General features: G+C 41.9%; 4 protein-coding genes across 5 annotated transcripts; 1 reads left to right on the top strand and 3 right to left on the bottom strand.

Moving 5' to 3' along the window:
• The first annotated feature begins 887 nt into the window (after positions 1 to 887).
• Positions 888 to 4287, top strand: LOC111597370 (kelch-like protein diablo). Of its 2 annotated transcripts, none has more exons than XM_023312025.2 (6): positions 888 to 1286; positions 1626 to 2450; positions 2511 to 3202; positions 3265 to 3454; positions 3516 to 3703; positions 3833 to 4287. In XM_023312025.2, exons 2-6 carry the CDS (start codon positions 1680 to 1682, stop codon positions 3855 to 3857), a joined length of 1866 nt encoding a protein of 621 aa, XP_023167793.1. In that variant the 5' UTR covers positions 888 to 1286; positions 1626 to 1679; the 3' UTR covers positions 3858 to 4287. The 2 variants fall into 2 exon arrangements, with proteins under 2 accessions (XP_023167793.1, XP_023167795.1); XM_023312027.2 differs by lacking the exon at positions 888 to 1286 and adding an exon at positions 1464 to 1540.
• Positions 4288 to 5764: 1477 nt separating this feature from the next.
• On the bottom strand, positions 5765 to 7829 carry LOC111597239 (probable ATP-dependent RNA helicase DDX52). The gene is made up of 3 exons (XM_023311833.2): positions 7670 to 7829; positions 6221 to 7617; positions 5765 to 6161 (listed from the first exon to the last, which is right to left on the bottom strand). Exons 1-3 carry the CDS (start codon positions 7730 to 7732, stop codon positions 5828 to 5830), a joined length of 1794 nt encoding a protein of 597 aa, XP_023167601.2. The 5' UTR covers positions 7733 to 7829; the 3' UTR covers positions 5765 to 5827.
• A 123-nt stretch (positions 7830 to 7952) lies between these two features.
• On the bottom strand, positions 7953 to 9466 carry LOC111597240. Its single transcript, XM_023311834.2, has 2 exons — positions 8911 to 9466; positions 7953 to 8852 (listed from the first exon to the last, which is right to left on the bottom strand). Exons 1-2 carry the CDS (start codon positions 9265 to 9267, stop codon positions 7953 to 7955), a joined length of 1257 nt encoding a protein of 418 aa, XP_023167602.2. The 5' UTR covers positions 9268 to 9466.
• A 51-nt stretch (positions 9467 to 9517) lies between these two features.
• LOC111597270 (arylsulfatase J) lies at positions 9518 to 12025 on the bottom strand. Its single transcript, XM_023311884.2, has 5 exons — positions 11452 to 12025; positions 11214 to 11373; positions 10662 to 11150; positions 9699 to 10595; positions 9518 to 9636 (listed from the first exon to the last, which is right to left on the bottom strand). Exons 1-5 carry the CDS (start codon positions 11578 to 11580, stop codon positions 9593 to 9595), a joined length of 1719 nt encoding a protein of 572 aa, XP_023167652.2. The 5' UTR covers positions 11581 to 12025; the 3' UTR covers positions 9518 to 9592.
• Positions 12026 to 12051: the final 26 nt, after the last annotated feature.

Genomic DNA, 12051 nt, shown 5'->3' with positions numbered 1-12051 from the left:
TCGTGGATCGCGTTTTTTCTGATTCTGTTGTTGTTGTAGCTGTGAATATGGCTGCCAGTCGTCGAAAATCGCTGTTAGCTGCTGCTGCTGTGGCTGCTTCTGTCGCACAAATTTCAATTTCCAATGCAATTGTTGTACTTGATGGTTTCTGTAGCATGCATTTCTTGCCGTTGATGTTGTGATGTTGCAATCAACATAATCTGCTATTGTTTTCCTCTTGTTTTTGTTTGTGTTGTAAGCCATCCACAATTAATTGTGTCGCTAAACAGAAACAAAAAGTCTCCGTTACTCTCCACTCGACATACGTACGAACGCACACAACCAAACTTGTTTTTCTTCACGTACTTTCTAAAAAAATGAGGCTGCCAGTATGTATGTGTGTATGTGTGGTTTTTGCGTCACTCTTATTTGCAGCTTCAATTTGCCTTAGTCGCTGTTATTTATATGCATGCGTAGTATATATTTCTTTCTTTATACGTTGCACTTAAATTTATCAATTATTTTGCACTATTAAATAGCTTTTCAATTTTTGGAAAATGCTTCCTCGTCGCACATACACATATGAAAGTCGCAGACGTAAGACCACCTCTTGGCATCAGCAAAATACCAAACTATATGTACTACGCGTTGGTTTTAGTAAACTAAGCATGTATATCATAGGTGCTTGCCAAATAAGGTCACACTGCTCAAACCAGGGTTGAAAGTCGATCGATAATAGTTGATTGAATTTTTATTAATAATAATGTGTACATTTTAAAAAGAAATAGTTAATAAACTAATAAAGATCTTTATAGTATTGCGTCAAGTTATCGAAAAAGCTTTTTTTGCAACGATTTAATCGATGTGTACTGTCTGCAAGTGTATCGATAATTCATAGCTCTAAAAAGGCCTGTCTCTATCTATCTCAATGAGAAGCTTCTGATGAAAATATTGTGAAAAATTGTGTTTATTGTGCAAAAATCCGTGCAAATGCATTATTAAATAATGCAAGTTGTGTTTATACTATGCCCATTTCTGGCAGTTATTTGTAAACTGACGCGCACAGTTTAGCTGAACGTCATAAAATCTGTGTTTTTTGATTGTTCGATTTTTCACACAGTACAAAAATCTGTGGTAGTGTAAAATTTGGTTATTTGCGTTAGCAAAGGCAAATTGAAAACGCGCAAAACCACTTATAAGCACAAATGTCGCATTAAGCAAGCACCAAAATTGCATTTTCGAACATTTCCGCTTGCACCTGGTTTCCGTGGACGTGCTTTGGATCCGTGGATAACAGAGACGCAAAGGTATTGAGTCTACAACGAGTACACTTAGAGATGAGCCCGTGACTTTCGCACGCCCCAATATAGCTGCTTAAAAAAACAGTCATATATGTATATTATTTATCTTTGTTGTACGCAATTATTAAACGTATTAATAGGACACAAACTAGCTTGCTCAAAGTAACAAATGACATATTGAACACAATATTTCACACTTTTTAAGAATTGGGGCGTTAAGCCAACTTACCTTGTTTCACGCGCCCATCTCTTCTGCTTGCGTGAGTGTGTGGGCGGCTGACAATGTTAATGGCAAAGGCGTATCCATTTTCTTTGACTGATTTGATTTGTTTTTCTTCAATTTAGATAGACGCCGTGTGGGGTTGGGCTTCCGCCCCGCTGCGCTTAGCGGCGAATAGAATGGGCGATCCTTTACTGCCTGGCTCTACGGGCCTTGGCAGCGGCGGTACAGCTGCTGCCAGTGGCGGCACAGGCACAACGGGCACGGGGCTAGGTAGTGGTGGCACCAGCGGTGCCGAGCGCCCACCCTCGCCAGCGCGTCTGACCCACACATCGGAGAAGCATCCAAAAGTAACGCTTACCGAGTTAAACATGTTACGTCGTCATAGAGAGCTCTGCGACGTGGTGCTCAATGTGGGCGGACGCAAGATTTTCGCTCATCGCGTCATACTGAGCGCATGCAGCTCCTATTTCTGTGCCATGTTCACCGGAGAGCTAGAGGAGTCGCGCCAAACTGAAGTCACTATACGCGACATTGATGAGAACGCCATGGAGCTACTGATTGATTTTTGTTACACCGCTCACATCATTGTGGAGGAGTCCAATGTGCAAACGCTTCTGCCGGCCGCCTGCCTGCTACAGCTTGTAGAAATTCAGGATATTTGTTGTGAGTTTCTCAAGCGCCAACTCGATCCGACCAACTGCCTGGGTATACGCGCTTTCGCTGACACGCATTCCTGCCGTGAGCTACTGCGTATTGCCGATAAATTCACGCAACACAACTTCCAAGAAGTCATGGAGAGCGAGGAGTTCCTGCTATTGCCCGTTGGCCAGTTGGTCGATATTATTTGCAGCGACGAGCTCAATGTGCGCAGCGAGGAGCAAGTTTTTAACGCTGTCATGTCCTGGCTAAAATACAATGTCGCTGAGAGGCGACAGCATTTGGCACAGGTGAGTGGGAGCATGGAAGCCAAATTAGGCAATTTCTAATTATGTTATTTACATTAATAGGTGCTACAGCATGTGCGATTGCCGCTGCTCTCGCCCAAGTTCCTGGTGGGCACTGTAGGCTCTGATCTCTTGGTGCGTTCGGACGAGGCTTGCCGCGATCTGGTTGATGAAGCCAAGAATTACCTGCTACTGCCGCAGGAGCGTCCATTGATGCAGGGTCCGCGCACCCGGCCACGGAAGCCCACACGACGTGGCGAGGTCTTATTCGCAGTCGGCGGTTGGTGTTCCGGCGATGCGATTGCATCAGTCGAACGTTTTGATCCGCAGACCAATGACTGGAAAATGGTTGCACCCATGAGCAAACGACGTTGTGGCGTGGGTGTTGCCGTTCTCAATGATTTGCTCTATGCTGTTGGCGGGCATGATGGCCAAAGCTATTTGAATAGCATAGAACGCTATGATCCGCAGACCAATCAATGGTCTTGCGATGTTGCGCCTACCACATCGTGCCGCACAAGCGTTGGTGTAGCGGTACTGGATGGTTTTCTGTATGCTGTGGGCGGCCAAGATGGCGTGCAATGCTTAAATCATGTCGAACGCTATGATCCCAAGGAGAACAAATGGTCCAAGGTGGCACCAATGACTACACGCCGTCTAGGTGTGGCTGTTGCCGTCCTGAGCGGTCATCTTTATGCCATAGGTGGCTCTGATGGCCAGTGCCCGCTCAATACTGTAGAACGATATGATCCAAGGTAATTTTTTTCTTCATTCTAATTACATCTAATATAATATGTATCTAATCCGCCTATAACAGACAAAACAAATGGGTCGCTGTTAATCCAATGTCCACTCGCCGTAAACACCTTGGCTGCGCCGTATTTAATAATTATATTTATGCTGTTGGTGGTCGTGATGATTGCATGGAGTTGTCCTCTGCAGAGCGCTACAATCCGTTAACCAACACCTGGAGTCCAATTGTGGCCATGACGTCAAGACGCAGCGGCGTAATTTATAACATTTTATATACTTTTTTCAAATTTATATTAATATATTCCTTTTATGCAGGTCGGACTAGCAGTTGTTAATGGGCAACTTTATGCTGTGGGCGGCTTTGATGGTTCCGCTTATTTGAAGACCATTGAGGTTTACGATCCAGAGACGAACCAATGGCGCCTGTGCGGCTGCATGAACTATCGCCGTTTGGGCGGCGGCGTTGGCGTTATGCGTGCGCCCCAGACTGAGAATTATATGTGGTGCGGAAATAGTTTTATATAGAGTATTATCTATAAAGTTATTCACTCATAACTGCATAATGTTATTTTGTTCTTTTTGTATTCATCCTAATAACACTTTTATCCTAAAACACAATCGAACAAACGCAGGATACGGAAGGATTCGGTCGTCTGATGGGAGCAGAAACCGACGTCAGCGTTGCCATCGCAAACGTTGCCGCCGCCGCATTTCTACTGAAAGTATCAACAAAAAACAGATCCACAGCTATCAGCAGCAAATCGAAGCCAAATTTTTTTCAGCGTTAAATAGTTGATGAACATTAAGGACGTAATTGTATAATTGATTGTTAATTGTTTTCCCATTTGGTAGCGCGTTGAAAGCAAATGTTTATTGTATCACGAGTTTTAAACAAATATGCAGAGTTAAATCTAAGCTAGAAAACACTACATATATATAACATGGATGAAAAATGTAATTGGCAACTAACGAATCCTAAATGTTCTATGTAAAAACACAGTTGGTTAAAATTTCCAGGAAATTTCTAACATGCCTTCTCCCTTAAAAAAGTAATCTAGAATTTCTCAGAAAAACAAAGCATTAAAAATCAAATATATATATAATTGGATTATAATATAATTATGCTTATTGTAAAATGCTGATACAAAAAAAATCGGAATACGAAAAAAACAACAATAATGCAAGTAGGGCTTAAAAAACAAACATTAAAATCATAGTGGCATTAAGAACAAGTAAAAACAAATATTAAACTAAGTAAATAAGCCCCAATAATAATAGCTTCCTATCAAGCTTAAAAAGGATTAAACAAACAATGAAATTTAGATCTTACCTAGCGCATACGAAATTTCAATAGAAAAATTTAACAATTAACCCGCATACAAGTATATCTAATTAATAAGTTATAACTATTGCAGAACATACAATTTATTAAGTGTTGTGACAGCTGCACAGCTCACAATATGTTGCTAAGGAACCAACTCGAAATAACAAAAAATAAATAAAAAGGACAGCTATAATTTTTAAAGTAGGGTTTTATCATTTAATTTATTAAATATACTTTGTTTCGTTATTGCCTTATTAAACTCATATACATACATTTATATATATTTATATATATATATATATATATATATATATATATATATATATATATATATATTATATACAATATTATTCATTCATATTTATTTATTTCTGATTTGATTTTTATTGAAGAATTTTTTCTCATTGCGCTATTCAATATTGTATAAGATATTATTATTTGAAACGTTGTTAACTTGGTAAACAAATTTGAAGTTTGCTTCCAAATTAGATTAAGATTAGCATTTAACGAAATTAATTTATATATAATACAAATAAGATATTGACACACAAAAAATGCAAATAAAATTAATACCAGCAGAAAACGTAAATAATTGCACAGTAAAAAACACAACAAAAAAAAGGTATCACATATAAGATAATATATGTATTAAAAAGTAAATATATCAGTACCGCATTAAATACATTGCATTTTAAATATTAATAAAGGGGACTACCAAATGGAAAAGTTAAATTTACTAGTGGAATTTTAAATTCTTATCGTAAAAAGAGTATCGATAATGCGACTGCTATCGTTTCGATAACAGGAATAAGTAGACAAATCTGGTCACCCTAGTCTATTTATGCTATTTATCTGTTGCATGCGAAATAGACTTCAATCAATAGAAACTATGAACAAAATATGTCGAGTTTGGTTATGCAGATTCACGAGTCTTATAAATATATTCAAGGGATGAATGCACTGGCTGCAGTGTAAAATGCAATGATAAAGCATTGTGTAGGATGGTAGAAAAAGGTCAGCAGAAATTGATGTGGATCTCTTGTGATATGCTTTCTGCCGAGGAATGGGAACTGCTAGAGGGTTTGATGTAGATTGTATCACGGCAGAGAACAAGAATTAACAGCGCAATCAGAATTTGGTAACCATAAATCAGACTGTCTTAAAGCAGAGTTCAGTTCTAGTAAAAATAAAAACCACATCTAAAATAATGAAGAAAATATATTTTCGTTACATATATTTACATATTTAATGAAACAATATTAGTTAACTTATTTATAATTAATAATTCATTGAAATTAGTAGATCATTTGGAAATCTTCTGCTTTTTCACTTTGCCATTTGCTGAGCCTGCTTGACCTTTTATTTGATCTTTCACCTTCGCCAGCTTTTTGCTTTTATTTATTGAGCTCTTCTCTGTTTTGTTAGTTTTGTTTCGTTGTTTGAGCACTTTTTCAGCTTTTTCGATTTTCTGTAGCTTGACAAAGTTTTTAGGTGTTTCGGCGCGTATTTTGGTTGTTATATCTTCACGATCCAGCGGCTTCTTGGAGCGCATTTTCGCCTCTGATTTGCGAACCTTTTTCATTTGCAGCATGTACTCCGGTACCTCACCGCCCGAGTTCTTGATGATCTGGGCAATGCTGTAAAATATAAAAGAATTAATAAAAATAAATACACTCTGAAATTGCTTTTTATTTACCTTCTCAAATTGGCCGTATCATCTTGCGTAAAGAAGGTAACGGCACGTCCTGGACGACCTGCGCGACCTGTGCGTCCAATGCGATGAATGTAGGAAATTTTGCTGGGCGGAAAATCATAATTGATGACCAGGTTGACGCCCTTAAAATCTATGCCACGCCCCATTAACTCCGTACATATAAGCACCCAGATGTGACCCTCACGAAAGGCGCGCACGCAATTATCGCGTTGATGCTGCGTTCGCTCGGCGTGAATGACATCCACATTGATGCCATCGTAGAGCAGCTCCTCGAAGAGTTGTTTGGCTCGATCCTTGCTCTGTACAAAGACCAGGACAGGTGGCTGCAATCCCTGGCGAACCATTTCACGCACAGCTAAAAGTTTACCGCTCTCCGAGCCCACGAAAAGCAATTCTTGTTTCACTGTATCCGTGGCGCTGTTCTGTACGCCAATTGTGATACGCACCAGATTCTTGAGATGCCGCAATGCCCACTTGGCCACTGGCACCGTGTAAGTGGCGCTGAAAAAGGCAACACGCTTTTGTGGATGCGTGCAAGCCCCGTAGATATCATCCAGCTGCTCCTTAAAGTTGTTCTGACCCTCCTCCATGAGACGATCCGCCTCGTCCAGCACAAGCCATTCGATTGTTTTAAAGTCTAGCAGCGGTGGCTGCTGCTGCAGCAGGAAACGCACACGATTTGGCGTGGATATCAATATGTCATACTTCTGCTTGCATTCAGGTCCATGTTGCTGCCGCGCCTCGCTCACCTTGCTGATAAAGTGAGTCCGTAGACCCGTTCCTCTAGTCAACTCTCCGCATTCCCTATAGATTTGTTGTGCCAGCTCTCGTGTGGGCGCCAGCACCAGCGCGCGTAAACCAGTTGTTTTATGAGTACGTAGGCCGTTTATGATGGGCGTGAGAAAAGCCAATGTTTTACCTGACCCGGTTGGAGCACAGGCCATCAGCGCCCTATCTTTCAGCAGAACTGGCAGCGCTTGCATTTGAATAGGTGTGGGCTGTGCGAATCCATAAGATAATAGATTTTCCTGTAGGCGTGGCAGTAATTTGTACTCCCCTGTGCTCAAGTCATCAAATAACCTTATAGGCGCTGGCACATCCTTGCCCAGCACGGTTATTAAGTTCTGCTTGCGTAGAGCGCTAACCTCTTCGGCGCGTTGTTGTTGCTCTGCCTGCTCTGTTGACAATTGTTTTTTGGCTTTCTTACGCTTGGGTACATCTGCTGCTGCTGAGCCAGTGCCACTGTCAGCAAGCAAGCGAAAGTCATCAGCTGCTGAACAATCTTCTCCAGAGTCTGAATCTTCAACTGTTTTATTGACTGGTTTTAGCTGCGGTGTCTCCTTCGCAACGTTTACGGTGTTCGGCTTGGATGGCGGAGCCTAACAAGTATTATATTTAGTAATAGTCTTTAATTAATCAATTTATACATACCGCACGCTTTTTGGTAAATCGTACACCAGCTGTTAATTGTTTAAATATGTCATACGTGTCCATAATTATTTATTATTTAAACTAAACAAAATTTAACGCACGTGCATTTGTTTTGTTATTACTATAGAGTTGCCAGACGTAGCGCATGCGGTAAGCAAGATATCGAAACTAACAGCAGTCACTATCGATAGTAAATGTTAATATAGTTAACATTAAATATCGCTTATTTAGTACAAATGAATAGCTTAAGTGGATTCTCATTTATTTTATTTTCATTCGTATTTTAATCACCCTCCTCAGTGTCAACCAGTGCATCAACCAGTTCCATGCGCCGTCGCAATCCTTTAGCATCCTTCTCACTACCTCCGCGTCCTGGCAGACCTCCGCCCCAATTAAATTTACTTTGTCCACTCTCCTTCGTATCCAAATAATTATCTTGAAAATCCACGCACAAGTTATGCATGGCACAAATACTTTCCACAATTAGCCGCACTTCGTTCAAATCTCGCGCCTCTAGAGCGTATAAAGTATGAAAACGACGCGCTAAGGAATCCATTACACTGTCAGACAATTGATAAGCGGGCTCCAACAGCCCGTTGAAGACGGAATCCTTTCGAAAGCATTCTGTGTCAATTGGACGAATTAAATAGGATTTGAGGGGAAAGCAAGAGCTGCCTATAAGATAACTGCTCGCTGGCATTGTGCGTGGATTCAGTGCCAATGTTTGTCCAATTGGTGATTCCTCAAAGGTGTACTCCTGCTCCAGCTCCACATAGCAGTCAATGATCTTTTGTTCGCCATTGCAAATCAGTTGCAGTACAACAGCTACCTCTGCATGCTCAGATTCCAAGAAAATATCCACACGCTTCAGAGATATGATGCCAAACAGGTCTTGAAAACAACTGAGCTGCGGCACACTCTGAAAGCCCAGCAGTGTGTTCTGCTGTGCCTCCAAAGAATTTGGCCACTTGATGAAGCTTTCATAGTTATCGGAGATAATATGCCAGAAACTGCGCACCACCTGCTGGCACAGCGACCAAGGAAATTGAAATTTGCGCGCAATCTCCTCGAAATGTTCATCTGTAGTCAATTTCCACAGGGCCAACGAGAGCGTTGTCTGTGGAGCAGGCGAGCCTGGCAGAGCATTTTGCTGCAGAATCTCCTCTAGAGCCTGCTGGATTTTCTGCAAGGCATCAGTTGTCTAAACTTTCCATTTAGTATACTATTACCTTAAGACTCACCAGAAACGTCAGCTTGCGCATATGTAGGAAAGATTCAAACTGGGCGTCCACATAGCGATGTAGCAAATTAAGCTCTGCATATTTCCACTCAAATTTGGGTACTTTGCTGGAAGGGCGCGTAGTTTCTGCTGCCGTCTCTGTAAGCTGCGGACGCTTCAGCTTTCCCTTTACCTGCCCGGCGGCACGTTTTTGCTGCATCAACGCAAAGATCTCCGCTTCATCATCCTCGCTGGCAGCGAGCAACGGAAAAGTGCTAGAAAAGAAGCCACCGGTGCTGCTGTGTCTGGGCTGCTCATCAATAAGCAAATCCTTTGCAATAATCGTGGCTATATTTGCTAAAACCGCTCGTTCTTCCATGCCGATATTAAAACTTTGTCTCTGCAAGTGCTTGGGTATGGGTTTTCTTTTCCACCCTTAAAGTTTGACAGAGCCATCAGCTGACAATATTAAACTCTATACTCTTATTAAAAGTTCAATGTATTACATATTTTTGTAAAAGTATTTCCAAAACATTAAAAATGCATATAATAACAATTATTGATTAAGAATACAAGATAAAATGCCAATTAAATAGAAAATCTGTAACAACTTTTCAAAAATATACAGCGTTGCCAGATTGCCAATGTGGCTAGATATTCGATAATCACACGAGCTGGAATCGGTATCGACATTAGCCGTTAAATTAATCGCTGCAAGGAATACCATGGTAATCACACTCCAGCGTCACTGTAAAAGAAGTTAAAAGCAGTGATTAAATAGGTTTTATACTTTTTTAATTAATTACTTACATGAACCCGGTTTCTTGACTTCAAACAGATCCCATGTACACTCATGCAATGTGGGGTTAGCATAGGTGACGCTTGGGCGATTTGCTATTGGAAGAGCTCCAGCACGCAGCTGCTTGATACGCTGACGCATTGTCGCAAGTATATCCGCATGTTGCTCTGAATAAACTAAATTGTTGCGCTCGCACGGATCAACGCTCATATCGTACAGACATTCCTCCAACAAGGCATTGCAACCACGCTGCATATCACCGCAACGGACCTCAGCGGCTTCCATGATGTTCATCATGCGATGCTGCGTAAGGCGTTGCTGATCATAGCGGGCAAGAGCTTTCGAGGCAGGCGAATTGCGGACCTCCACCACATAACGATTAGCTCGAGGGTCAAGTTCTTCAAGTTCGCGTTTTACCAGCTGCTGATCGTATTGCCCCGACAAGGTAGTTCCGTTCACATACTTCCACCGATCCAACAGCAGCGAAGCCACGTTCCACACATCGTCGAGGCTGTGCAATATTTCGCGTGGCACATGTGGTGCTTCTTTTGGACCCGACAATTGTGGCCACAAATCAATGCCATCGAGCTGCAGCGATTCTGGCAGCTCTATGCCCGCCGCATGTGCCAATGTAGGCAGAAAATCACCAACATAAATCGGCTGGGAAAACACATTGCTGCGCGCTTTGAGCAAGGGACTCCAAATAGCGCCGGCCACACGCAAACCACCCTCCCAGGGTGAATTCTTCTGTCCTTTCAGCGGCCAATTCGAGCCCGTATTGGCAAACATGCCCACCGAAGGCGCCCCATTGTCTGAGTAGAAGATCACAATGCTGTTCTCCAGCTGCTCGGCACGCGCCAATGCGCTTATCACACGACCCACACTCTGATCCAGCTTCGAAACCATAGCTATTGAAATTTCGTTTATAATCATATATATTATCCATATAATCATCAATGAAATCCCTAGGTTACCTGCATATTTCCTGTGATTGGGATCTTTGATGTGGCGAAACTTTTGCACCTCCTCCTCTGGTGCCTGCAATGGATCATTATCGTTGCCCGTGTGCACAGCCAAATGATTAATCATGAGGAAAAGTGGCTGCTGCTTGGCAGCAGTCTCTTTTATCAGACGCTCCGCCTCGTTGGTCAACAAGTCTGTAATATAAACGCCCCGATCTGCACACTCCACCTCCATATCTCGTCTAAAATCGTAACCCACTATGTACGTCTTGTCTGGCATTTGGGAGCGGCGCTGATAGTAATCAATGTAAGCACCCCAATAGCCATAATGATAATCGAAGCCTTGATGCGTGGGCGTAAACTCCGGCCTAGCGAAACCCAAATGCCATTTACCCACCAAATTGGTAGAGTAACCTGCCGCCCGAAAGATCTCCGGCATCAAAGTGGTATTCACGTTTAAGGCCCAGGGCTCCTGATTGCTAATTACGAAATGCTGAGTACCTGAGCGTCATAGATTATTAATATATAGAGTAACATAAGCTAACACGCATACAAAAATCTCACCTGTGTGTATTGGATATTTTCCACTAAGTAGTGCTCCGCGAGATGGGGTGCACATGGCCGGTGCATAGAGTCGATCCAGTAGGCGTCCATGGAAGGCCAATGCATCAATATTGGGAGTTAGAAATTCGCGTCCGCCGCGTATGCTAAGATCGTCGAACCCCTATAATTCGCAGTTGATAAATGTTAATTATCTGTTGACTTGGGCCAACTCCGGTTTGTGAATTTTTTCAGTTGTTACCATATCGTCAGCCATTATAATAATAATATTAGGCAATTTACTGCCAGTTCTGGTCGTGTTGGTCTCATACGCCTTAACCCATCCGAGATTAAGCAAGAGTAAAAGTGCTGATAAGATGACGACGCGCATTTTGATGAATGAATGCTAATATGAAAAATGTTTAAATGCCGCTCCAAAAACCGTTCGATGCGGCAGCTCAAAAACGACTGATTATATATATATATATTATATACAGCTGCTGCTGCTGCTGTTACTGCTGCTGCTGCTGCATAGGCACTGATCAAACAACGCTCTGGCACTACTGAACAATTAGCAGTCGGCTCTGTACCCCACCGCGTTCGTCATTGTAATGTCAAGTGGCAGTTAAGCAACGACAGCTGTCGAACTTAAAAAACCTGAAATTTTTATTCGATTTGATAAATAAAAAATGTTGTTTAAATTAGAACAAGTTGACGACATTAGAATGCAAAATGTGTGGCGAACTTTTGGGGCTACAACTTAAATAATATGAAAGGCAAACATCGACTTACGTAAATATCGACTGTTGGCTAAGAATACGAGCGCTAGACTGCTAGACGAGCCAATACCCTGTAGGCAGAT

This window comes from Drosophila hydei, unplaced genomic scaffold (assembly GCF_003285905.1).
Source record: "Drosophila hydei strain 15085-1641.00,03,60 unplaced genomic scaffold, DhydRS2 tig00000001-arrow-pilon, whole genome shotgun sequence".
In the NCBI taxonomy this organism is placed as follows: domain Eukaryota; kingdom Metazoa; phylum Arthropoda; class Insecta; order Diptera; family Drosophilidae; genus Drosophila; species Drosophila hydei.
This window is presented reverse-complemented; position numbering and strand designations above follow the sequence as displayed.

Coding starts and splice junctions, on each gene's coding strand:
- LOC111597270 (XM_023311884.2), bottom strand. CDS start 11,580: ATGCGCGTCGTCATCTTATCAGCACTTTTACTCTTGCTTAATCTCGGA. Junction 11,374..11,451: donor TTATAATGGCTGACGATATG/GTAACAACTGAA, acceptor TGCGAATTATAG/GGGTTCGACGATCTTAGCAT. Junction 10,596..10,661: donor CAATCACAGGAAATATGCAG/GTAACCTAGGGA, acceptor AAATTTCAATAG/CTATGGTTTCGAAGCTGGAT.
- LOC111597370 (XM_023312025.2), top strand. CDS start 1,680: ATGGGCGATCCTTTACTGCCTGGCTCTACGGGCCTTGGCAGCGGCGGT. Junction 2,451..2,510: donor GGCGACAGCATTTGGCACAG/GTGAGTGGGAGC, acceptor TTACATTAATAG/GTGCTACAGCATGTGCGATT. Junction 3,455..3,515: donor TGACGTCAAGACGCAGCGGC/GTAATTTATAAC, acceptor CCTTTTATGCAG/GTCGGACTAGCAGTTGTTAA.
- LOC111597239 (XM_023311833.2), bottom strand. CDS start 7,732: ATGGACACGTATGACATATTTAAACAATTAACAGCTGGTGTACGATTT. Junction 7,618..7,669: donor GATTTACCAAAAAGCGTGCG/GTATGTATAAAT, acceptor AATACTTGTTAG/GCTCCGCCATCCAAGCCGAA. Junction 6,162..6,220: donor GATACGGCCAATTTGAGAAG/GTAAATAAAAAG, acceptor TATATTTTACAG/CATTGCCCAGATCATCAAGA.
- LOC111597240 (XM_023311834.2), bottom strand. CDS start 9,267: ATGGAAGAACGAGCGGTTTTAGCAAATATAGCCACGATTATTGCAAAG. Junction 8,853..8,910: donor TGCGCAAGCTGACGTTTCTG/GTGAGTCTTAAG, acceptor GATGCCTTGCAG/AAAATCCAGCAGGCTCTAGA.